Raw genomic sequence first — 26,249 nt, 5'->3', positions numbered from 1 at the left:
TCTTGCTTTGCTTTTTTAAGAACGGGCGAGTTATAAATGGTGGAAAATATATTTCCTGTACAATCAGAACTCAAGTTTGCACACATCAAAACATCACTAGGGTAAAGTTTTCCTTCAATCATCGTTTTCCCTTTACACAAGGAGCAAGTGACATGTTATATGACCATATCTATTAAAATAAGAGAAAATCATTAATACAAAGATGCATACACTTAAAGTTAAATTTCAAATAAATGCCAAAAATTGTGATGTCTCAGTGTTTATGTGCAAGAAGACATGCAGCAAGAGTAAAAACAATTTTTATGGATAAAGGCTCCGCCTTGTCCACTGAATTATATGTAAAACATCACATGAGACATTTTACAACATTAGTTGGCGATTTGTTCCTGTTAATATGAGCCTACTTTTCATGCAACAACAAAGCAGCCATGGAATAAAGATGAAAACACTTTTATTTCTAGTACAATCAACAGTGTTTATTTCTTCACTAGAATATATTACAACCTCTAGTCATGAACAGACCACACTGGCTGATCTACACCGGAGTTTGAGTATTAAGCTGAGCTTACATGAAAATGCAGAGCACATTGCGAGGATAGCCGCCTTCATGTACATCACTAGCAACCTTTGTGCAGACAAAATTGTTTTTTTCTCTATTACCCTCAGATTGCTGGCATTTTGTCATGTACAAACATGATTATACAGTAGATGTAACAGCAATTTTGAAATACACCATATACCTATTCAAAGCACGCAACAACTGTGCGAAGTCAAAAAGACACAGTCAAGCGACAGACAGAGTAGGTTAAGCCATGTGTGGACATTGAACTTGGCAACGTACAGCACATCTATGCCAGCTCTTTAGTATGGAAATACACATAGATACAACAGAGTGGTTTGTCAGCATGGCAATCCCAAAACTCTACAAGCTTACTGTACATTACATCGTGGCCACTAATTACATCTTTGTTGAACTTCCAAGTATTTATTAAGACTATAAACAAATGCACTAGTAATTTCATTTTGAAGTCTATGAAGACAGCAACAACGGGCTTATAATAAAGAATAATATATATATATATAAAAATGACAATAATTACATATGATTCTTGGAAGTCCTAAAGCGACAGATATTTCCCAAGAATTCATAGTATCTTTCTTCCTTTTGAGTTTTCACCATGCCATGCTAAAAGAATATTTGGGTTGCAAGACTGCCCAAATTTGTTACATCTCTCTGTACAGGATTCAATCGCACACATTATCTTCCAAATTTTATTGCTGTACAGAAATTTAGTTCTAAAAACACAGGTGAACTCTACAGAGAGCATATCCTCCATCTCACAATATTTTTTTATTTTTGACACATCCGCAGATAATTGTCCTTGTGCCAAATAAAAGTATCTGCCATAAAAATGTATACAAAATATAACATAATTTAAATAGCATCACTCAAAAGCACAAAATTGATGTTTATAAAGCCAGTTAAAAATGAAAACATGGCTCAAAAGGTTAAATTGAAGGTTGGTGCACTTTTGAAATGGAAACTCCATTGAACACTTAATCTATTCAAAAGTAAAATATAAACTAAACTAGCCTTTCCACACTGCATTCTGATATCCTACAATTGTTTGAAATAGTTTTTTGCTAGTATGCATTTTTAAGCCTCTCTGTATGAGATGACAGCTTGTTCATATGAATGGTTTTTTAAATACAAAACACAAATATGACTGGTTTTTAGAGATTAGTTTCTCTGTGACCCTAATTAAGGCTAGTATATCCAATCTCAATAAAGTAGATTTACATGTAAAGTACCTTTGATGATGAACTGCACACACAGACTATAAGTAAATATCACTTTCCTTGGTTTGGAACAGTACATAAATATGATCAGACTTCAGATCTCACCAGTAATTACCCGTCTTGATTTGGAATCAAACTAGGGTCAACTCTAAGCAAACTTGGACTTCAATATTGGATTAGTCTTCTGTGCATTGCAAATAAATATATAACAATGTATGTGATTGGCTTTGAATATTCTTTAAATAGTATGATAAATTCATAAAGATTTGGTAGAATGTTGTATCAGATGGCAGTGTGGTCAGGTAGCAGGGCGAAAAAACCTACCTACTCATAATCTATGATTGCTTTCTTCTTCCAAAATGAATGAAGAGGCAACCTGTGATATATGTCAGTAATTTTGTACCAGCATTAAAATATGGCAATGCCATATCATAGATGTGTTCAAAAGGAAAATCTCAAAATTTATTGATATTCATACGCTCTTCAAAAAAGCTACAATTAATGATAGAAATCTAAATTTGTATTTTGGTGAACATAGCAAATAAGGAAAGATGGCATTTGTATTTAATGACAACTGAAAGGCAATGAATTCTTAAATCTGTGCTAAACTGCAAAGATTGAATTCTGGCATGTAAACTCAGAGGGCATCAAAATATAATATACCTTGGAAAACCATCATTCATATCCATCTTGTTTTGATATCACCTCCATGGTGTGTACCCTCCATCAAGCAATCCAAAAGATTACAATTTTATACTTTATATTTAACATGGAGTATGAAAAATAACATATATATCTCTGGCAATCAAGAATAACGGGTAATCTTTACAAAAGATATGAGTCCTCTTGAATGATGAGTGTCTTCGAAAGACTGCTTGCTACGAACATTCCAGTGATGTACTTGAGTTTTGATTCTGTTGTGCAGCTAATGCTTTTGCTGCTTGGTTTTGTTGTGCTGCTGTGAAGGTAATGATGGATGAAACAATGTCAGGAATATTTTCCCATCCCCTATACATCAATTCCTCTGCTATTTGTAACATGCGAAGGGAAACTGTTTAGGTTGAAAGTTGAATTTTCTTGGAAATGAGCTTGTCTCTATTCATGTTCTACTCATTTGTAACAACAGAGCTGCAGTTGAACTGCATAATTGTGAGCAATATAAGATTTGAAAGAATTTTGGGTTGGCAACTCATATTGACTTTTGTTTCAGAAATAAAATTTTTGTTTTGTTTCCAAGCATACCTGTCCTCAGTACGTTTCATAATTAGTCTCCAACCAATCTGATTAAAATCAGATATAGAGTACGGCGACGTCTACTTTCGCGGTATTCTCTCGCTGTCGCCTGTCACTACATCTGACCAACTCCCATAGAAGGTCGCGCTCGATTTCTCGCGCTCTGGCCAGAACAGCCAACATATCAGAAGGCGCCTTACAGAGAACAACAGGTATGACTCATAAGCATGCATATGCACAAAGAAGACACACGAAAATCAAAAGTGTGAAACCAAGCTATCCATCCAGTTGTAAACAAAGGCGCACAGTGAATTTTAAAATCACCTGTCTGTAATGTTAATGTTACTGTGCAAACGGAAATCATGCGGACATACTTTGAGACCAGCCCTGCAAACGATGCTGTGTGTTCCCAGCGTAATATGGCCTCCCATTACAGTCCTGCAGACAGGAATACATGACAACTTATCGGTCCTGATTTTGACCGTGCATGAAAAGCTACCTTTTCTAACTACTTTTGGCTGAATAACTCATTAGATAACGCCATTAGATACGTTCTTGCAAGATATGGCCGGTTCCTGGACACCTGACTGACCGGGAATCGCTGGTAAACTATTACAAACGGTTTGGGACAAGAGCAAATTTTGAATAGAAGAGAGGCCGGTCACAGTCAATGGGAGAACTTGGCAAGTTGCGAGCTCGGCCAGCTGAAGAAGTCAGCCAGTAGACGAACTTAGCCAGTAGGAGTATGGTTATATGATGAGACTACAGTGTATATCTATTTTCTAGGTCTCGCCAAAGTTATGTGAAAGCGATGTCAATGTCATTAATGAGTGTGATGTTCGCAAACTTCCTTCTGCCATGAAGTTACCTCCTTGCTTTAACTACAAGCTGACATCAGCCTCACAGTGTGGTACATCTTGTTTTGCTTTCCATTAAAAAAAACTGTAAACCTATGATTTACTACCGTTAAACCATAACATAAAACATTATTCATCCAACGATCAACGATTAAGTCATATACTGCCAATTTGTACCTCTTGATTGTACGCCCTACTCACAATCTGCGTGTTTTTCAGAGTGGAACATCTTCTCGTTGTTTTCTGAATGTTCAACATAATGAAATCAAAAAACTAAAATTGGCATGCGTACAGAAGGATCTGTCAAGAGAAAATGTACACAATTATCATATGATCATATGTAAGTGGTCGACCTCTCCCACTGCCTGAGTTGGTCGGTGCGGGCACTGGCCGAGCACGCAACTGGCCGACCTCTCTGGTTTATATCAAATTTTTTTGCAGTCTGTGAGTAAGCGATTGAATGACTTGGGTAGGCATACATCGGATTTCGACCGAAAATAGTTAGAAAAGGCAGTTTTTCGTGTGCAATCCAAATCGGAACTGCGGTCGCCATGTATGCCACCTATCAGCACAGTAAGCAGGGCTGTGGTGGGAGCTCAGGCCGTAGATACACTGAGAACACACAGCATCTTACACAGGGCTACTTTTGAGACATACACATACAGTGAGCAGCGCCAAGTGAATGACTTTGGCAGCTACGCTCTACTGTTACTTATACACTCCAGTATAATGTGTACAAGGCGGCCGAGCGGACACTAATTTCTAGACTGAAATTTCAAAGTGCGTCGTGCTGTGTACTTGATGCTGCAGATTTGAATAACGAACGGATGTTTACATGGATGGCGTAACGTGCAATCTGATTGGCTGCTTCAGTGTGTGAGATTTGAACGCGACCTTCTATGGGAGTTGGTCAGATGTAGTGAGAGGCGACAGCGAGAGAATACCGCGTACGCATAAGAAGACGTCGCCGTACTCTACATCTGATTTTAATCAGATTGATCTCCAACCAATCTTACCTTCCCTTTCTTTTCTTCTCAGTCTTTTTCTTCTTCTGTCTATACTAGCAACTTCAGCTTTTAGTGATGTATAAATTTTTCTGAGGTCTGTTAATTGTTGTTGTATAAAAGCTATTCTCTCTTCTGCACAATGTATGTGTGCCAAGTCTGTTGAAAGGCCAAAAGAAATGACCTGATAACAACAATCCTCTCACACCATGACTTACATAACACAGTCATGACTGAGTCAGTTTATTCTGAGTAACACTTATCCATTATTTGATGCTACACCTATGAGTCACAGAAGAAATATCATTACACAACTTTTGCACACATTTGAGGACATGGATCACAACAGACTGGGAAAAAGTACAGTATTTCTCATTTTCTTTTGTAATTCATCGTTCATTACAGAGTCCTTGCAAGAAATTGTATGAACAAGTGCAAATTACATTGCCATACACATGAAATATATGAACTGAGCATTCAACTGTTTACAGAATACACACAGTAGATCCAAGTATCAATGACATAACATTCACTGCTGCATCTTGGAAAATAACTTTGGTAATACAAACCCCTTTCTCAAATATTTTTAATTGACTCATGGAATTATATAATTTGTGACAGATGGACAAATATAAATACTTCAACTAGCTGATAAATTCAGATTTCACTGCAACCAAGTCAAATTGTTCCACTCATTACATGTCAATGATACACATCCATCACTGAACTTCTAATATGAATGTAATACTTAACACTAACCTATTACAAAGTTCCATTTAGACTGTCTCGGTGACCTCGGTTGTTGTGGAGATCTTGACCTTGTACCTGGACTATTTGGTTTTCCATTTCCTGAACTAGATGTTGAGGCAGAAGCTGATTGGGAAGTTGAGGCAGTTGATGTATTGGCAGAGCCGTCTCTTGATTGTACTGTACCACTATTTACTGCACCATCTACCTGTACAGTATCATCACTGTCACTGCTGTGGGGTGGCTTTTCACGAACACTATCTCGTCTTGTCCTACCACTGGCAGCACGTTTACTGCTTTGTCTACGACGCTTATTGGGTGTAGTAGATTCTTCAGCAGTCGAATCACGATGTCGTTTGCGACTGGAACTAGTTGGTTCGACTTCAGTGCTGCTGTTACTCTCTGTTGTAGCAACATTATGAATACTGTTGAGACTATTGCTAGGTATATTGCTGCTAACCCTGCTAAGTAAATCCAATGCATTGGCAGGTGTAGCAGATAAAGTCATTGCTTGTGTTGCAGTGCCATTCTCTACCTCTATACTACATTCACTATCACTTTTTGCCTCGTCTTGTTTAGCTTTACAATTATTGACTGATGGCTCATCTTGAGAAGCGTTCTGAGATAGACTTTCTGGAGTGGCTGGGGGAGTGTTAAGCAATGACCTCGTAGTAGTGTCTGTGTTCTCTCTGGTTTCTTCAATGATTTTGGTTTGCACCACTGGCAAATCTTTCACATCTATATTTTCAATAGTGGATGTACATGTAGTTGGTACACTTTTCTCAACATAGACATTTTCAGGGGGCATTTGAGGCTTGAGATCACTTTGCTCACTCCTGTCTTTATCTTGGCATCCAATATCATCTTCTTTATCAGATTTTTGTACTTCCTTCTCATCCACTGTAGTTTCTTGTTTCATTTCTTCCTTGATTTTTTCCTGTATCTTCTCTTTTTTCTCTGTTTCAGTATCAGTTTTAACATCTGTTTTCTTCTCATCGACTTTTCTACCTCTCTTCCTCACTTTTCTCTTTTCCTTGTCTGTTTTATCTTCCTTTTCTGTTTTCTCATTATCAACTTTCTCTTCTGTTTCATTCTCTTTCTCTATTTTACTGTCCACTTTCACATCTGTCTCTTTTTGAACAGTTTCTTTTTTCACGTCAGTATTCTTTTTAGCCAGCTCTTTTTTGTCACTAGCATCTTTCTCTTTTTTAGCCTGAGTATTGGCTGTTTTGCGTTCTTTTCTGGCCCTTCCCTTGCTATTGCTGTCTTTCTTCTCATCTTTTGTCTTGCTCTCTGCTGGAGGTGGTGTTTTTTCTTTCTTGATTTGTTCAGTTGATGCTGATTGTAGTTGCTCTTTTTTTTCATGTTTTATTTCTTTCTCATCCTTTATTTCTTCTGCATGTTCATCTTTTGCATTGTCTTTGTTGGCAGTCTTCAAATCTTCCTTCTCTGTTTTGTCTTTTGCAGCACTACATGGCTGTTCATCTGTATCACTCTCAGAATCTGCCATGGACAAAACACAGTATATGTTGTTCATTTGCTAGATGAATAGACATTAGTTTGGCATTCTGCTTATAGGTACCTAAGTCACAGAACAGTATATCAAGTATCAAAGGAAAGCCCTCTCTCAGAATAGCCATTATTAACCCTTTTCCTGCCAAGTCGGTGAAAATCCGCTTGAAATTCGGTGTAGCTAGAAGCTGAGCAGCCACGGCCGTTATCCTCCTAAGGCGGTGGAAATCGGGCTCCTTTTTGGTACCCCCTTTCCTGCCTAGTCGACGGAACTACGTGTAGCAAACCCTGCTCACGCTAGGGGTCGTTCGAGGACAGGTTTTGGGCGAGGAACGGCGTTTGCTCTCGAAATGGGTTCACAGGGAGTCGATAGACAGGGAAAGGTGCAGAAAACCTGTCCGCCAGTCCCCACACCCGAGGGGGGCTGGTTTTTTTTACCGCTTTTTAGCGGACTTGGCAGGATAGCATGGTGACGTTTTCTGGCGGAGTTGGACGTACTTGGCTGCCTGGCACTATAGAGATTGCTGCCGAACTTGACCAACTCGGCAATGCTAATCTAGAAGGCTACCTCTTGCAAACGACTTGGCAGATATGCCGATGGTGCGAGACGAAAGTCACTTATTCAGTTGTGCGTGACTGAAAATGAGAACGTATTTTTGACGGGACGGCTCGACTTGTTCCTCCCATGGAACGGATATGAACGACTCGGAAATACCATTACAAACTGGTGTCCGACGTACTAAGCTGGGCTTCAGCTCTGCAAGTTCAAGCCAGGCAACGTCCTTCACTGCCTTGGCCGTGCCATTCAATGGACGTAGCTTTGGATTTTTTATTTATTCCACCGTCCGAAGTACTGGCTCTGGTTTGCAGGCAAACGTATCCTCTTGCCGATGCATTGGTAACTACGTACGCTGTTTGCGTACAGAGAATTCAAAAGGGCACATGAGGTCAATATGCTACATGTACGGGGATAACGTCTGCATTTAGCAGGGACTGCTTTTGTTATGCAAACCAGCTAGCAGTACAATATGGCTGCCAGCATGTGGACACGTCGATGGCTAGAACAATGGAAGCATATTGCGTTGCACCCGTGCATCGCAAAAGTGAACTGAAGACTTGGGGTAGTGACTGGTTATCACTGGTTAGCTGCAGCCCAAGCCATGTCGGTACAAACCCGTACCTGACTGAGGACCACTCGATTAAGTCAGTAATGAACGGTAACACTCGTAAGCCAACTCCCAACTGAGCTGGCAAAACTACGTAAAGCTGTGCTTCAATGGCTCAGCCATGTCGTTAATACAACGGCAAAAACGTAGTTTTGTGCTACACTGCCAAGTCGTTGGAGGTACGTATTCAATTGCCCCTACCCTGGGGAAACAGGACAGGTTTGACGGTGCTTCTGCACCCCTAGCACGACCCTCAGGGCCTCTGACTAACAGACGAGTGAGGTGATGTTTGTGCCTAGCGGACGTGCGTAATACTGAAGGAGTTTATTTCCGAAAAAATAAACATGAAACGGCAATAAAATGACGCACTCCCAGGGGCAAACAAAGCCGGTGACCTCAATTTTTTTCTGCAGCAACCCTTGAGCTCCTTCCCCTGTCTACGGGCATGTAGAAATTATCGAAGTCTAACACGTATAAGTACGGCTAAAACTACCTGAAAATGGGCGATTTCTGCCAAAATGGCTGGCAGGATAACATGCAGGAGAGCCAATCTTTTGCAGGCACATATTATGGGGCGGTTTTCTACTGACTTGGGAGAATAACGGACAAGGGCGCTCGGCAGGAAAAGGTTAATACCAACATTGTGATTTTCAGTATGATGATGACAATGCTAAGCTGTTTTCATTAAAAGCATGATCATTTAAAAGTACAATGAACAATTCTACAACACAAAAATATTTTCAAAAGTCACATTGACAGACACCCCCAAAGAAAACAGACATTTCTACGCAGTATAGAGTACTTAGATCAATAAGATTTGATCATGAATATTTTACTCATCCTTTATAACAAGTCATCGTTGATGACACAGTCCCCACTTGTTAATTGGTAATTTGATTACAGGTCCTCGGGGAGTGAGGATAGAGTCCTGTTCATTGACTGGGTCTGTGATTACAAATACTACAATACAGATGAGGCTTAATGGCTGAGAATGAACTCCATGGTGGTGAAAACATAAAACCAATCTGGGCTGCCACCCTAATTACAACCCCACTCGCTGTGAATTAGACCACACAGTCAATGTGCAACATATAGCTGAAAGACTATTTCACATTGCGATTTTAAGCCCATTTTTGTGAGAAAAGGGACATGTTAATGGGTACTTTCATTACAAATCCTCGGAGAGGATAGGGTCCTCTTCATTAATTAGGTCTGTGATTAAAAATACTGTGATACAGATGGGGTTTAACGGCTGGGAATGAGTTCCATGGTGGTGAAAACATAAAACCAATGTAGGCAGCCATCCTAATTACAAAAGGTCATTAAATTAGTCAATTAGTAACTAACTGACAGGATGTTGCCAAACATTTTTGCATCCTATCCTAACACTGACAGATTATCACCGGTACCATATTTCATAAAGTTTGATGCAGTGCTTCTGGACATTCACCCTAAACAACAAAAATTCATCATGTAAATGCAAATTAGCAATTAATTTAAACAATACCGCTATGTGTCATTGAATTGTATTTACAACACTATGAGAGCAACATCTATACCAAGTTTCATCAAATTTGATGCAGTATTTGTGGACATATCACTCTAATTAGGAAAGTTCATTACATATGCAACATGACACTGATAAATGTCTTTTTCACTGTTGAAGCTATGTGAGGTTAACATCTGTACCATCATGAAATTTGATGCTACAGTCTTTGACATATCAGCCTAATTGCGAAAATTCAATAATTGACATGATACTGCTACATGTTGTGCATTGACATGCATATGTATGACATAGGTCACTGTCCTTGTACCAACTTTGAATAATATTGGTGCAAATATGTTATGGCTCTGTACATGAAAAAAATGTAACAAAATGGGCGCCGTGTAGCCATACTGGATCGTATCATAAAACAAATCAACGTTCATATGTATCACATAAGGGGTAATCCTTGTACCAAGTTTGAATGAAATCACTCCAGGCATCTCTAAGATATCTGCGTGAACAGACGGACGGACCGATGCACAGACACACACACGCACGGACATGACCAAACCTACAAGTCCCCCTGGACGGTGTCTGTTGGGACTAACAAAGGCATTATCCTGTATTGACCAGTAAGGAATTGAAAGAACTTTTATGAGCTCTATAATTTTAAAGACTGATACTTACCACTACCATCTAGCTTTGGTCTCTGTTCAGCCACACCTGAGCTTCTTCTTGTTCTTGTTTTTGCTGCAAAGAATGGAAATGACATAAACATGACTAATGATTAAACATTTACATCCAGTTCAACAATTACAATAATACTTGAGTGTTCATTGGAATGTCATTCCTAATTCAGTTATGATAAAGTTTACAAAAGTTTTGTTATTAACTAGTTCCCTGCAAGACAAATTAGTCATTTAACAAGTCATTGCTGATGACACAATCCCCTCTCACACCATTAATTGTGGTGCACATGCACACTACAATACAATGACTGTGTGCCAAGTTTGAATGAAATCTGTTCACGTATAATGAGTTATGGTTCAAAAACATGAAAAAATCGCAACCAAATGGCTGCCCAGCAACCATATTGGATAGTATCGCTAAATACATTGACGTGCATATATATGCCATAGTAGTCAATCTCCTTGTACCAACTTTGAATAAAATTTGTTGATAATGTCTGAGTTATGCCTCTGTACATGTAAAAATACCGTCAAGGACAGTGTGCTCACATTTGGTTTGAATTGGTCCATTTGAGAAATATTTAAACCAGGAAAAACAAGAATGACAAAAGCAAATAAGGTCTCCAACTTAGGTACTGGAGGTCATCTTTAGGAACATGCATATCAACTTCTATAGCAATGGGACAAGCAGATCCTAACTACATAAGCAAATGTCCACAACAAAAAATAGACGGAGAAGGCTTGATAAAAAGAAAAGGTGGAAGTGGTTAAAAAAATGGACAAGGGATCTGGTAAAAAGTAATGCTACCTCATCAATCTTCTGGACCGTACCCCCTCCTGAATATCAAATGTTCCATCCCTCCGTATTACATAACGCCAGATGACAGGAAATGTATTTACAACCTTGGGGAGTTTTTAAGTAATGCTATCAGTGTTATCATTCTAATGTAAACAGCACTTAAGTTAGTTACAGGTAGTGAAATGCCTTCCACTGTGGGCGGTGATTACAACATCTGGAATTATCCTGGATCCAAATTTCTCATCAGTCCTTGTATGTCTACATACAAAAGTTGAAAATTTTGGTCTGCAATGAAAAAATTCACCTCAGTTTTCTTTTCTAGATCAAAATTTCCTACAAATTGATACCAAATATGACAAAATGTTATGTTCACAGCCTTCGAAACTGTCTCACAACATATCCTGGGTTGGTGAAGGTCATTTAAGGTCACAAACTGAGAAAATTACCTAAAATATACAAATTTGGGGGTTTCCCAACACTTTGAGCAGAAAATTTATCTAATAACATCCCTCGGGGCTTTATACCAAATTACAAAGCTATCAAACAAATAATTTTGAGAACAAGTTTTCTTGACCAAAAATGACAATATCGTCTTAAAAAATACAAATTTGTATATTTCAGGACAATTTCCACATATCTGACTATTGTCATGTCTGTACGTCTGTGTACAAAATATAAAAGCTGTCTGTCCAGGGGTTTTAAAAAGAAAATACTGTTTAAGATTTTTTGACCAAAAATGACGAAATTGCTCCAAAATAGTAATTTTCCTAATTTTATCATAATTTCAACAAATTAGAAGAGTAACACCCTCGCAAAGATCCAACCCAAATTTGAGAGTGATTGGGCCGGCGGTTTCAGAGAAGAAGAATTTTTACCGAAAATGAGAAAAATCACCAAAAAATTCAGCAAAAATACAAAATTAAGGATATCTTCACAATATTCATAAAACTGTATAAGGTTCACCTAAGGTACTTGCACACAAATTTTCAAATCAATCAAAACAGCGGTTCTCGAGATATTAATTTTTGACCATTTCCACATTTTGTAAGCTCATTTGCATAATTTTGGCAATGCAGACTTCATTTGAACAAAATCCCATCTATAGCCCAGGATGCATCCACACACCAAATACCAAGCTGACACGTGCAGCGGTTTGCGTGTTTTTGATGTTGACGGACATACTGTACGTACATACATACATACATACATACATACATACATACATACATACACACATACATACAGACGCCATCGACTTCAGCTTATACGATAAACTCACATTGGTATAACCAAATGTGAGCTAAAAATGAAAAAATCGCAATAAAATGGCCACCAGATAGCCATATTGGATCATATCGCAAAATAAATTGACGTACATATGTATGTCATGTTACCTTACCTGTGTACCAACATTGAATGAAATCAGTACAGGGATAGTTCAGTTATGGTTCAAAAACATGAAAAAATTGCAACAAAATGGCCGTCAGACGGCCATATTGGATCGTATAGCAAAATAAATTGACATGCATATGTATGCCACAGTACTTTATCCTTGCACACAGTTTGAAAAAAATCGGCTCAGGGATAACAGAGAAATGGCTGCTGATGGACGGATGGACAAACAGATGGATGGGCGGACGGACAGACAGACAGACAGGACCCAATCTATAAGTCCCCGACGGACTGTGTACGCAGGGACTAATAACAATTAGAACTTTTTTAACAACATACAACATAGCCTCTCAAACAGCCTGTATACTAATCCATTGCTAGTTCTGGTCTACATAGGTTCAATATATTTTCCTGGAAAAAAGTTGTTCATTACCTTCTAACCCATGGGCAAATGGTGAATCCGACAAACTGTTTCTATCAGATCTTGTAACTCTACCAGTAGTTTTTGTAACAGGTCCTGGAGACGATGCACCTGGTGATCTTGCTCTAGCACCGCTATTTCTTTGTACTATTGGTGGAGTAGCTTTACCAGCTGGTGGACGTCCACGTTTTCCTTTACCTTTCTCTTTATCCTTGTCTTTATTCTTCTCTTTGTCTTTATCAGATTGTTTATCTTTACTTTTTTCAACTTCTCCTTCTTCTTTCACTTTCTCTTCTTTTTCTTTCTCATTCTGTTTTGATTTGGTGGGAGTCTTTCCTGATTTTTTCTTTGGTGGCGGTGATTCTTTTGGCGATTCTAGTGACTTGACAATTCTATCTTTGTGAATCCATTCATCGTAGCGTACATTCCACCCACTGTAGTGCACGTAATATGTTGTATCGCCCTCTTCTTTGTCAAGATCCACTATCTGCAAAATTATAGTTACACTCATTAATATTTCAAATGAGGGGTCATCAGAAATGCACCTTTGAGACTTTCTTGATTACAAACAATCTATTTCATAGCTGCAACATTTACATTGTATAATGTACATTATGACAAATGTTTTAACTATCACCAAATGCTAATGTACCTTGGATACAGTGTTTACATTGGTTGTACGAATCCAATACAACTTTTGAGTGCAGTTCCAACGACTCCTTTCCTTCAAATTTTGATGCATGCTTGCCGAATCACGCTAAAATCAAGTTAGTTTGAGACATGGTATAAAATATCTTATCCTCGGGCTGGATTGTTTTGTCACATTACCATTCTCTTTGAGGGTCTCACCACAAGGAATACCTTCAAAACAGTTCCACAACGACTGCTTGGTACTCAAACTTACTGTTTTCTTACAATATTTTCCAAGCTCCTGATTTTCAAACACTGCCACATTATTATTCGTTTCCCTTCTATCTGTTGAAAAGAGCTCAGAAAACGCCTAGACTTTTAAAACGCCTAGACGTTTTACTGAGCAAAATCAGAAACTATGAGAGAAGATAAAGATGCTGCTGTGTTTACCTTTGCCTCATAGACTTTCTGATTGCGACCTCTGCCGTATTTGACCTGTATCTTTTCACCAATACTGAAATCAGCTGTTTCACTATCCTTGTCACCATTATCACAACTGTAATAAATTGAAGGATTAAGAATGATGAGTATTTCATGGCATTCATCAGCAGTGACAGCTTGCTGAATGCCTGTACACATTGATCAACATCAACTCCCAAGGAATGACATAACTGAAAGTCCAATGATACAACAATTGCTGTGAATAATGTGTACTCAGAGTAATACATAGGTCTGTGATTAATATAACTCAACTGAGTAAAAACCGTAGGTCCTTATGTTCCACTGTAAATGGAAGGCCATACCCAGCATTACCATTCCAACAAGTCATTGTTGATGACACAGTCCCCACTTGTTAATGTGTACTTTAATTCATTACAAGTCCTCGGAGAGGATCCAGTCCTCTTCATTAATTAGGTCTGTGGCAGCCATAATGGATCGTATCACCAAAAATATTTATGTGCATATGCATAACATTTGAAGTAATCCTTGTACAAGGTTTGAATAAAATCACTCAAGGCATCTCTGAGATATCTGCGTGAACGGGCGGTTGCATGGACATGACCAAACCTTTGTGCCCCAGATGGTGTCCGTGGGGACTAAAAACTTTCCATTTCAGAGCTTTATTAAGGATGGTTTTAATCCTGATCTAATCTATGACACAAATTTTGATGAGGACCTAATTCTACATTTTTAGGTTTATTCTTCCCAATCAGTCACAAAAATCAAAACTGCAAAAGTCCATGTATTTCTGATGTTGTCCAATGGACATGTAAGCACCTTGTTACAAGATTACCTATTGAAAATAGATGCGTAGTGTAATTTTTGATTTTCATCTTCTTGCTTTGTGATTCAGTTGTACACATCTTTCTTTGGAAACTTGAGGTTACTGTCTAATTGTGGTAACCTTGAAGAAGTGTCTGAGATCTATTTCAGCAAGCCTATTCCCATTATTGGAACATGCTGTCAAAGTTGGAAAAGTTATGTCGGCAGACTTACCCTGGTGAGTTGACACTGCTTTTATCTGCTTCATCAGGCTCCATTTCTTTCTCTTCTACTTTTTTAGATGTATCGTCCCTCGACTTTCTCTTTTTAGACTCTTTCTTTTCTTTCTCTTTCTCCTTCATCTCTTTCTCTTTTTCACATTCTTTTTGTCTTTCCTTTTCCAACTCTCTTTCCCGCTCTATTTCTTTCTCTCTCTCCCTCTCCCTCTCTCTTTCTTGCTCTTCCTGTTTTTCCCTCTCTTCTCTTTCTAGCTCTGCTTCTTTTTCAGCATCTTTCTTTGCATCGGATTTTCTTCCAGTCTGTGATGACAAATATTATGCATATATCATTGTCATATTTATACTCAAAATATTTGCTTCAAACTTTGTATTCTTGGCTATTTTGAGACTGACATAAAGACTGTTAAATCCAGTATTGAGTGTGATTACAAAGACCAAGAGAAAGAGCCTGTACAACTTCCCTTCACTCCATAAACAACATATTATGAATACTTTCAATGATGGTGTTGCTATGACTGAAAAACACACTGTCTTCATAATCTTCACAATCTCTACTTACCACTAAACAGTAAAACTAAATACATAGAAATAAAATTTAATCTTTGAAATTGAGAAACTGAAGTGCTTTCTCTCTTCTAATGGCAAATGGATTTGACTCTTCAAAGGGCCATAGACTGGCTTAGCATACTACATGATTTTGTATCTTTAATACAAAAATTGGGTTTTATTACCCCAAATATACATCCCCTTCATTCCTGGAGTAAACTGTTGCTACCATACTAAACTTAAGATTCTCTGCTTTTTGAAAATATATAGTATGAGGGAGTTTCCTTGTCATCTAAGATGAGGGTATTTCTTTTTCATCTACGATGAGAAATGTTTGTTTGAAAAAAAATCTGTGTTGCCAACCCTTTCCTTCCTAACTGCAAATAAATGTGTAGGAAATAGAGGGCGCCCACATGGGCGAACTGCACATGGATGCGTAGATGAACTTTCGACCCAATTAGAATACTCAATTCCTCTTATAGGGGTACAATTTAATGATCACTGGAAAGGGAATTTCTCAGCCTTTCTAATGATATGCATATAAGCTGTAACTGACTATTCATTCTTAGCAGCTAGTTGGTCTTCTGCTTACGCAAAAGTTTTGCGCGGAAACTTAAAAAAATGATGGAATTGGACAGCGTGCAGCTAGGCATCAAATTACTAATATTTTTTGTGAAAGTGAGTTTTTTTGATGACAGACAGATCAAAAAACAACATGCAAGATGACAACAGACATTTTGATGTGTATATACTTGGAGGTTCTAAGAAAGACCCTATACCTCCATTGTATATAGTGTTCAAGTTCGAACTTTGATACATATATGCAAATTAGGCATGATACAATTTGCAAAAATTTGTTATATTGTTGTTAAAACAAGAAAATTTAATACCAGTCATGATGATATGTAACTTAATCATTATCAGTTCCAAAATATCAGGTATAATAGCTGTGTTGTGAACATGTCTGATATGCTAATTTTAATTCAGGCCATAAGGGTATACAAGGTTTCTCTATAATATAGGAAGGAAAGGGTTAATTCAAAGGATGTTGCTAAATTTTTGTATCCTACTATGACACTGACAGATTATCACCTGTACCATTTTCCATAAAGTTTGATGCAGTGCTTCTAGACATTCAATCTAACACCACAAAGTCATTTCTTGAACATATCAGCCTAATTATGAAAATTCATTATATATGCAAATCAACAATTAACTGACATGACACTGCCACATGTCTTTGCATGCTGTTACAAAACTTTGAGATCAACATCTTTTCTAAGTTTCATCAAATATGCTGCAGCATTTCTTGACATATCACACTATATATGAAAATTCATCAAATACACAAATGAACAATCAATTAACATCATACTGCTAAATATCTTTGTACATTTATAGGTGCTAAAGATCTGTACTATCATTCAATTGATTCATCAAATTTGCTGCAGTAGTTCTAGACAGATCACCCTAATTTCAAACATTCATCAAATATGCAACAAGCAATAATTGACATGATCCTGCTAAATGTCTTTGTACGCTGATTGTTTTAATGACTCAGTGTGCAATATTTGGATATCTTTCTTAGTGTGAATGCCTTTGCCAAAATGATTAAGTAGGGCAGCAAAGTCATGGTCATCTTTTAGTCTAATACCTTGTGTAATTTATGAACTTTACATAAATCTTGCTATAGGTTTGTTGCTAATGGACAATAACTGTGTTCCAGATCATTTGAGAGCAATCCATCCATGACAGGTTTTAATTGTAATATATCTTCTATTTAAAGGAGAGAAAATTCTCAAACAGTTATTTGTTGCCTGTAATTTCCTGTGAGAACACAGGGACAGATGCTGGTGCTAGCTTGATGACTAACCTAAAACTTGTAACTTTATTGTCTAACAGTATAGACTGTAAAACAACTCAACCCCATCATAATAACATTATGACCTATGGTCATTATGTTAAAAAGGGGTCAACAATTTCCCATATCTATTGAACCACTGATCTGTTTGGCCCCATTTTAACAAATCAGAACCTTGAACATGGTTTAAACATCTGTACCAAATACCAATGCAGTCTGTTCAGCAGTTTTCACTTTTTGTCGTTTATAGAAAATTTTCACTGTCCAATGCAAGCTCAACCCAACCCTATCACAATAACATAAAAATACTGTCAAGGACAGTGTGCTCATATTTGGTTTGAATTGGTCTATCAAGAAATATTTAAACAAGAAAAACAAGAATGACTAAAGTAAATAAGGTCTGAAACTTTAGGTACTGGAGGTCAACTTTAGGAACAGGCTTAATAGCAGAAGAATGTTTCAACACAGTCCTTCATGGTTTCAGCAGGTCTGCCAATATGTATCAGTTCATGAACAATGACAAGAAATGACCAAAGATCAGTGGAGTAGCCTGTTTCAGTCACTGCCACCACTCCTACACATAATAGGTACACTGCATACAAATATGTTCGAGATTATAGAATCTCCAACTCAGTGTGGGCTGTTTCAGTTAATGCCACCACTCCCGCACATTTGCAGGATATCCTCCTTTACCTTACCTCATTTGCATATTTTTGACACTGACATGTTCATTTGAACAACGTCACATCTCAACCCCTGGGTCTACCTATACACCAAATACTGTGATGGTAGGTGCGGCGACTTGGGAGCTTTGGCGTGTGACAGACATACATCCGCATGTACTTACATATATATATACATACATACATACATACATACATACATACATACAGATGCCACTGACTCACCATATAAGCTCTTTTTGGTATTTATATACATACCAAATAACAGCCAATAATGACCTACGGTCATTATTATAAAATCAACCTTGCAATGCTTCTCAATACAAAGCAATGGAAGATTTACCACAATAGGTCAATGATCTATACAGACAACCTCAAGACTGTGATAACTAGAAATAAGATATAGAGCATAATCACCTTTTTCTTGACCTTGGTGTCTTCATCATCAGAATCTTTACTTGAAGTATTGAGCCTCTTTACTGCTTTAGGTTTCTGTTGTCTGAGACGACTGCTGCTGCTTCTTCTGGTCATGGCAAAACTCGATCCAAGTTTTCGGCAATGGTCCTCAAATGCATATAAATATCTGAAGTAGAAATTATATGGAATTATTTACCAAATGTCACGATGGCTTGATTCAGTGCATATCAAATGAACTTTGTGTAATGGTAGAGAGAAACCATAATCTGGCTGAGAAATCTTATCTTCCACATTCTCTTTCACTGTTACTGTGACTGTTCATACTATATCATGCTAAACTTGAAACCAATGGCATGGGTCTAGATGAAAGTATGCTGCGCAATTTCATGAAATAAAACACATGTAATCAGAAATTCACAGATTTTTTGCATTACATAGAACATTTGTGTATGCATTATTTGTGTATTATCTTTTGACTCAAAACAATCATGCTAAGCTTCTAAGATAGAAATACAAAGGCAAATTAAGTAATTTTATAGAGTAATGGCTCTCCAATTTATTTAACACAGTTTTCATAATGGTTGAAAATTCACATTTGTACTTTCTACTGTCAAAACTTGTTGCTAGGACTGAAGAATACTGGGCCTATGCTCTGCTATTTTACAACTATACACTATTATTGCAGTATGTGGTTCCTGCTGTGTTATTTTACAACTATACACTGTCATTGCAGTATGTGGTTCCTGCTCTGTTAGTTTACAACTATACACTGTCATTGCTGTATGTGGTTCCTGCTGTGTTATTTTACAACTATACACTGTCATTGCAGTATGTGGTTCATGCTCTGTTAGTTTACAACTATACACTGTCATTGCAGTATGTGGTTCCTGATGTGTTATTTTACAACTATGCACTATTATTGCAGAAGTTTATATATATAAAGGGCAAGTAGCTGTAACTTAACATGATTTTTCCCTATTTTTGTTTTATACGCCAATTGCAAGCTCTTGTTCTAATCCCGAAAGCATGTCAAAACGTTGAGTTGTTTGTCACAACACAGCATCTATACATGTTAAATATACATATTTTTTACATATTTGAATTCCAGTCCAGACCAGAATTCACTTATCAATAATACCAATGCACTCAACAAACACATGTACAGGCTGAGCTGACAAGCTGAATACTGCAGTGTTCTCCACGGCGCCTTTAAAGTGGGCGGTGCGCCCACTTTAATTTCACGGCCGCCCAGATAAAATCTACGCCGCCCAGTTTAATTTTCGGCCGCCCATGCTTTTGAAACCCACCATCAGCCTTTGTTCTGGGGTGGCGGATTTGGTTTACGGCAATGTTTTTATGCCGTGCTTTCGTTTGTTTCTGTATTTAATTTCAATAAAGTGTTAATTTAAATCAATAAGGCACATTTTGCTGTTGTTGTATGTGTGAATTTGTCATTTTAGTGCCTCGTCAAGATATGTCACGACAATCATAGCGGAAGAAAGACCGCAAGAGAAGCTCAACCGACTTGTCAACCAATTCACACGATAAGCTGTGTGGTTGCATCAAGATCTAAGTGTTGTCTCGATTGATTTTGCCGAATTTCCCCCCAAGAAAGTACTTACATTCTTTTAACACCCTCAAATTCAGGGTTCTCCCCAGCCCAAAACAGCGTCGCGAGCCGCGACGCTATCATTCAACCCTTGACTCCACCGACCCATCCAAAAAAATTGTAAAGGACAGAAAAATTGATATACAACCATAGTCAAAAGACAGCAAAAGCCAGCGCAATTTCCGCTCTTAATTGACGAAATATTTTGAAATCAAACTGATTACACATTCCCTAGATACAGAAGTGGCAATTTGGTGAAATTTCTGTTTGACTCACATCTTGTAATAAAAAGTAAACGTGGAACGAAGACATCATGTATGCTGCCAATCAACAGTGTAGCATAGCTTAGGGAACTGTCTGTAACCGCACCGGCATTCGTTGGCTGAACATAAAAGCAATTCAACTTTCCAAGATCAAACGGTCAGTATCTTGTGAAAACAGCAACATAGCAATGAAAATTGTTATAGTCAGCGGTAAAAACTTTTAACAGATGGACCGTTAAACAAATTAAACAAATGAAAATGCATGTGAAGAGAATAAAATCCCAGATCGCGTGCGTGAATGAAAATATACTGTAAACAATAGCGGATATCAGAGTGGGACTCTTCTATTTTGGTACCGGGGGTGCGCAGGGTCAGAGAACCCTGATAAACGTACTGAAAAACGTAGTATTTTCCTAGCGATGCTTTCACGGGAACTTTGATGTCTCATTGTTTTACATCTTTTAATAGTTTCTTTGATCTGAGCAGTTTTACCAACTGTAACGGTATATTTTACTCTCCTACCCTTTCTTTATTTGAGTTAAACAAAGGTAGGAGCTTATGCAACTTAGTGAGGATGTACTAAATTTTGAAAAAATCTGTGGAAGGGCTCTGCTCCATGAGTACCCACCCTGTTTTGTCAATTTTTGATGAAAACTGTAAGTAAATATTATGCAAATAATTATGTAAATATTATGCAAATGATTATGCAAATTAGCCATCCACTTAATGTATTTATTTGTGGAGAACACTGTACAGCAGCAGTTGACATTAAACAAGCCACCTAAAGGCCGATATAGCTCCGCTGTGTTTACGTAGAGAATAACTATTTTTGACAAATGTTGAAGAAGGTGGAAATCTTTGATAGCTTATTTCAGTAGCCAGAAAGAAGTGGCTAAAATAGCTGCAAAAATACACGATTGATGATTTCATCACAATTTGAATACATCACATTGGATCATCCCTGAGAACAAGTCAACAAAAGCTATCTGACGAGGAGTTTTTTTGAGAATGAAATTTTCTGACCCAAAATGACAGAAATTGCCCCAAGAAATAACCAGATATGAACTGAAAATGCTCACGTGTTTCATTATATATTGCATTTATCTGCAAATTCACTGAAAGTGTTATGATCAACATAATGAACAAAATTCACCACAGATCAATGCTAAAGGTCATTAAGTATTCAAATATGTAATTAGCTGAAATAAAAATAATTAATTTCTTTGAGTACTTTCATTGTATCACCACTTAATATACCTTTGGTCAAGTCCTTCAAGCTATATGCCAAACTGTGAAAGCTTATTAGCTATGCAAATTATGAATTAGCTGACATGAAAATGCGAAATGACTTTAAATACTGTCATAACCTGGTATAATGATCAATGTACACAGCATGTTTTGCCAACTTTTATCAAGTAAATCCCTGTATATATCCCTAATTAGGAAAGAATATGCAAATTAGGAATTGGCTGAAATGAAAATGTCAAATGACTTTTAATAATGTTGTATCATTTTATCTTTCATGTACAAAGCAAGTTTTGTCGACTATGGTCTTTGGTATATGTAGTCATTTCTGGCGATCGAGCAGCGAGAGAAATGATCGATCACCAAGGGTACAGCCAATTTGCTAAACGATATTTTGTCTTGAATAGAGAGTCAAATGAGTCATAAAATATTATATTTTTAACGTTCAATACGAGGTTGAAACCAGAGCTATCCAGCTATAGCCAACCTGGACTAGCTCATTTCACAGCGCCCTCAAACAGTCGATCTCGTCAATCAATCGTTTTCACTTGTCATATGCGGCGTTAGCGAAAGGTCTCTCATAGACAACCATGTAACAGAAAAATTAAACCTTTCATAACCTCATTAATATCCAAGCCACGCCAACCAAAACCTTTTTAGTTGTTGCCATTTAGATCCTGAAGCTGTGTACCAAATTTGGTTGACATCCCTTCAGCAGCATTTGAGATATTGGGTATACAGACAGACACACATACATCGGTGAACCATATGCTCAGGTGTGTAAACATGTGAGCAAAAAAATTGCAGATTTCACCATAATTTCAATAAATTATATATTAAAATAATCCCTTAGAACCTGTATACCAAATATTAAAGCTATCAGACTTGCAATTTTTGAGAAACAAATTTTTTGACCAAAAATGGCAAAAATTGCCCCAAAAATACATAATTGCAGATTTCATCATAATTTCCATATATCACATTTAGTTCATCTTTAGGAACCTGGTTATTGAATTTCAAAGCTATCAGACCTGTAGTTTTGGAGAAATACATTTTTTGACCAAAAATGGCAAAAACTGCCCCAAAAATAGAAATATGCAAATTTCACAACGATTTGAACAAACTTAAGTGAGTCATCCTGAGTGAACTGCATATGATATTTCAAAGCAATTGGAGGAGAAGTCAATTGTTGACGGACGACGAAGGAAAATCAACTTTTTTGATAAGCTCCACGTCTCTGACAGCGTAGCTAAAAAGAAAAGTGAAAAAAATCATGAACAGTTGCTGCTGCTGGCACTTTAATATCAACCTAATCAAACTTGAGGAAAAACAAACTCACTGTTTTTCCAAACTATGGCCAAATCATTTATTTGCATGATCCATGGACTAAAAGAAGCATAGAAGTTTCTAAATAAATGAATTTACCCTGGTGGCTTATTGTGTAGCATTCAAAGTTCCAGTTAAAACACATCAAAGTATCACATCTTTGTAGGTACTCACTTGTTATAGGCAGCCTTAATGTTGTAGGATGCAGCAGAATTGAGAACTGGAATGCCCATTTTTGTGTAAACTGTTCTCCATTTTTGATTATCGGTTAACTTCTTACAGCCTCCCATTTCTTGCACAAGTTTGTACAGTTTATACAGGTTAAGGTCTCTATAGCCCAATACTGGTGGTTTATTTATTGGTGTTCCTGTAAATATAAACAATGAAAGTCTTTCAGTGCAACAAAACTTGTATCACATGATATGATTAATAATTGATGTGGAAATAATGAAAGACAGTAAACACTGTCAATGATCACATATGTGACACTACACAGTAAACACTGTCAATGATCACATACACACTAGTGTCACATATACTTATTTAAACAAGTCATCGTTGATGACACAGTCCCCACTTGTTAATAATGGGTACTTTGATTACATGTCCTCAGAGAGGATAGAGTCCTCTTCATTAATTAGGTCTGTGATAAAAATACTTTGATACAGATGGCGCTCAATGGCCAAGAATGAGTTCCATGGTGATGAAAACAAAAAACCAACGTAGGCCACCATCCTAAAGTTCATAAAATGAGTCAACTAGGAATTAATCAACAGGATGTTGCAAAACATTTTTGCATACAATTCTAACACTTAACAGATTATCACTGGTACCATATTTCATAAAGTTTGATGCAGTATTTACAACACTATGAGATCAACATCTGTATCAAGTTTCATCACATTTGACGTTGTATTAATTTGTGGCTATATCACCCTAATTAGGTAAGTTCATTACTTATGCAATTACAAATTAATTAAAATGACACTGATAAATGTCTTTTTCAATGTCAAAGCAATGTGAGCTTAACATCGGTTAACATCTGTATAAAGTTTCATGAATTTGATGCAGTACATATTTCTTGACATATCAGCCTACTTACGAAACTTCAATAATTGACATGTTACTGCTACATGACGTGAAACAAATTGACGAGCATATGTATGAAATAGGTCAATGTCAACTTTGAATGATACTGGTGGAAATACCGGTATGTCTGAGTTATGGCTCTGTACGTGAAAACATCGTAATAAAATGGCTGCCTAGCAACCATATTGGATCGTATCACATAAAAAATCGACGTACATATGTATGACATAGGTCAATGTCCTTGTACCAACTTTGAATAAAATCAGTTGAGATATGCCTGAGTTATGCCTCTGTATATGAAATAATCGTAACAAAATGACCACACAGCAGCCATATTGGATTGTATCACAAAACAAATTGACGTGCATATCTATGACATTGGTCAATGTCCTTGTACCAGTTTTGAATAAAATCGGTTGAGATATGCCTGAGTTATGCCTCTGTATATGAAAAAATTGTAATAAAATGGCCGCCTAGCGGCCATATTGGATTGTATCACAAAACAAATCGACGTGCATATCTATGAAATTGGTCAATGTCCTTGTAGCAATGTTGAATAAAATCGGTTGAAACATGTCTGAGTTGTGGCTCTGTACATGAAAAAATCATAATAAAATGGCCGCCTGGCAGCCATATTGGATCGTATCACCAAAAAAATTGACGTGCATATCTATGACATTGGTCAATGTCTTTGTACCAACTTTGAATAAAATCAGTTGAAACATGTCTGAGTTATGGCTCTGTACATGAAAAAATCGTAATAAAATGGCCGCCTGGTGGCCATATTGGATCGTATCACAAAGAAAATTGACGTGCATATCTATGACATTGGTCAATGTCCTTGTACCAACTTTGAATAAAATTGGTTGAAACATGTCTGAGTTATGGCTCTGTACATGAAAAAATCGTAATAAAATGGCCGCCTGGCGGCCATATTGGATCATATCCCAAAAACAATCGACGTGCATCTGTATGACATATGAAGTAATCCTTGTACAAGTTTGAATGAAATCGCTTCTTGCATCTCTGAGATATCTGTGTGAACGGACGGACGCACGCACGCCACACACGCACGCACGCACGCACGCACAGACATGACCAAACCTATAAGTCCCCCCGGACGGTGTCCGTGGGGACTAATCAGTTTGAAAAATCTAAAATAAAGCTGATAATCCTGTGAACAAGTCACTTAAAGCCACAACAAATAGAGTAAAAATAGCGTCAATGATGACATTGTTGCTCCTCAGTGCATTTAGCCACAGGGATGCATAAAGAGAGGATTTGGGAATGTTGCTGAGAAAGCTGCAAAGATAGGGTAGAAATGTGAAACTGTAATAAAACCAATTGTTTTTTAACAGTGAGCGTCCAGCTTGGTAAACGTGCCATCTTGTATATCAAGGCAAAAAGATTATTTTTTCATGTCCACCAAACTTGGAATTTGCATAGATCAACAACATCATCAAAATTGATTGATCTGCAATATTTTGTACGTTCCTTGCTACAAAATTCTGACCAGATTGAATTATAACAGGAAAACATGCATGCATGACTGGACAGTGTGGACTGTGTATTGCATGCACTACATCTACTGTGATGAACTGCATTAAAGAACTGTATGTTTACAAAGAAAATATAATTCCAAACAAACTTTCTTCCTGCATTGATAGCCTTGACTTTCTTTGGATATTGAATGAACATATTTATGAAAGACGTCACTTTAGCTTGTCCATGACAGTGAATTTATTTTTGCGGAAACTTGATCGGCCCAGCCAAGCACACATGCTTACTCATAACAGCTGGACCGCAATGATAAATACATTGTTTTGTGATATCCGGATACAAAATCAAAATATTGTGATTAAAATGTCGCATTGACTATAAAGTTGCAAATGTTTCTTTGGGTGTTGAAACATGTTAGCATAGTGAAATCAACACACCAAACAGCTATGTTCATGTAAGAACAACCTGC

General features: G+C 37.3%; 1 protein-coding gene across 3 annotated transcripts in view; it reads right to left on the bottom strand.

Moving 5' to 3' along the window:
* Positions 1-449: 449 nt before the first annotated feature.
* Positions 450-26,249, bottom strand: part of LOC139144541 (AT-rich interactive domain-containing protein 4A-like) — a 43,281-nt gene continuing 17,481 nt past the window's right edge. For 2 of the 3 annotated variants that reach the window (XM_070715243.1, XM_070715242.1), the window contains exons 11-19: positions 23,366-23,558; positions 18,749-18,914; positions 15,237-15,541; positions 14,190-14,295; positions 13,122-13,596; positions 10,496-10,558; positions 5,654-7,144; positions 4,907-5,053; positions 450-2,758 (exon numbers count right to left, since the gene is read on the bottom strand). In XM_070715243.1, coding sequence (XP_070571344.1) covers positions 2,679-2,758; positions 4,907-5,053; positions 5,654-7,144; positions 10,496-10,558; positions 13,122-13,596; positions 14,190-14,295; positions 15,237-15,541; positions 18,749-18,914; positions 23,366-23,558 — 3,026 coding nt within the window. In that variant the 3' untranslated portion in view covers positions 450-2,678. The remainder of the gene's footprint in view (positions 2,759-4,906; positions 5,054-5,653; positions 7,145-10,495; positions 10,559-13,121; positions 13,597-14,189; positions 14,296-15,236; positions 15,542-18,748; positions 18,915-23,365; positions 23,559-26,249) is intronic. The other variant, XM_070715244.1, reaches the window with a different exon arrangement.

The sequence above is a fragment of the Ptychodera flava genome, chromosome 11 (genome assembly GCF_041260155.1).
Source record: "Ptychodera flava strain L36383 chromosome 11, AS_Pfla_20210202, whole genome shotgun sequence".
Taxonomy (NCBI): Eukaryota; Metazoa; Hemichordata; class Enteropneusta; family Ptychoderidae; genus Ptychodera; species Ptychodera flava.
The sequence above is the reverse complement of the archived record's forward strand: the minus strand, read 5'-3'. Positions and strand labels throughout refer to the sequence as shown.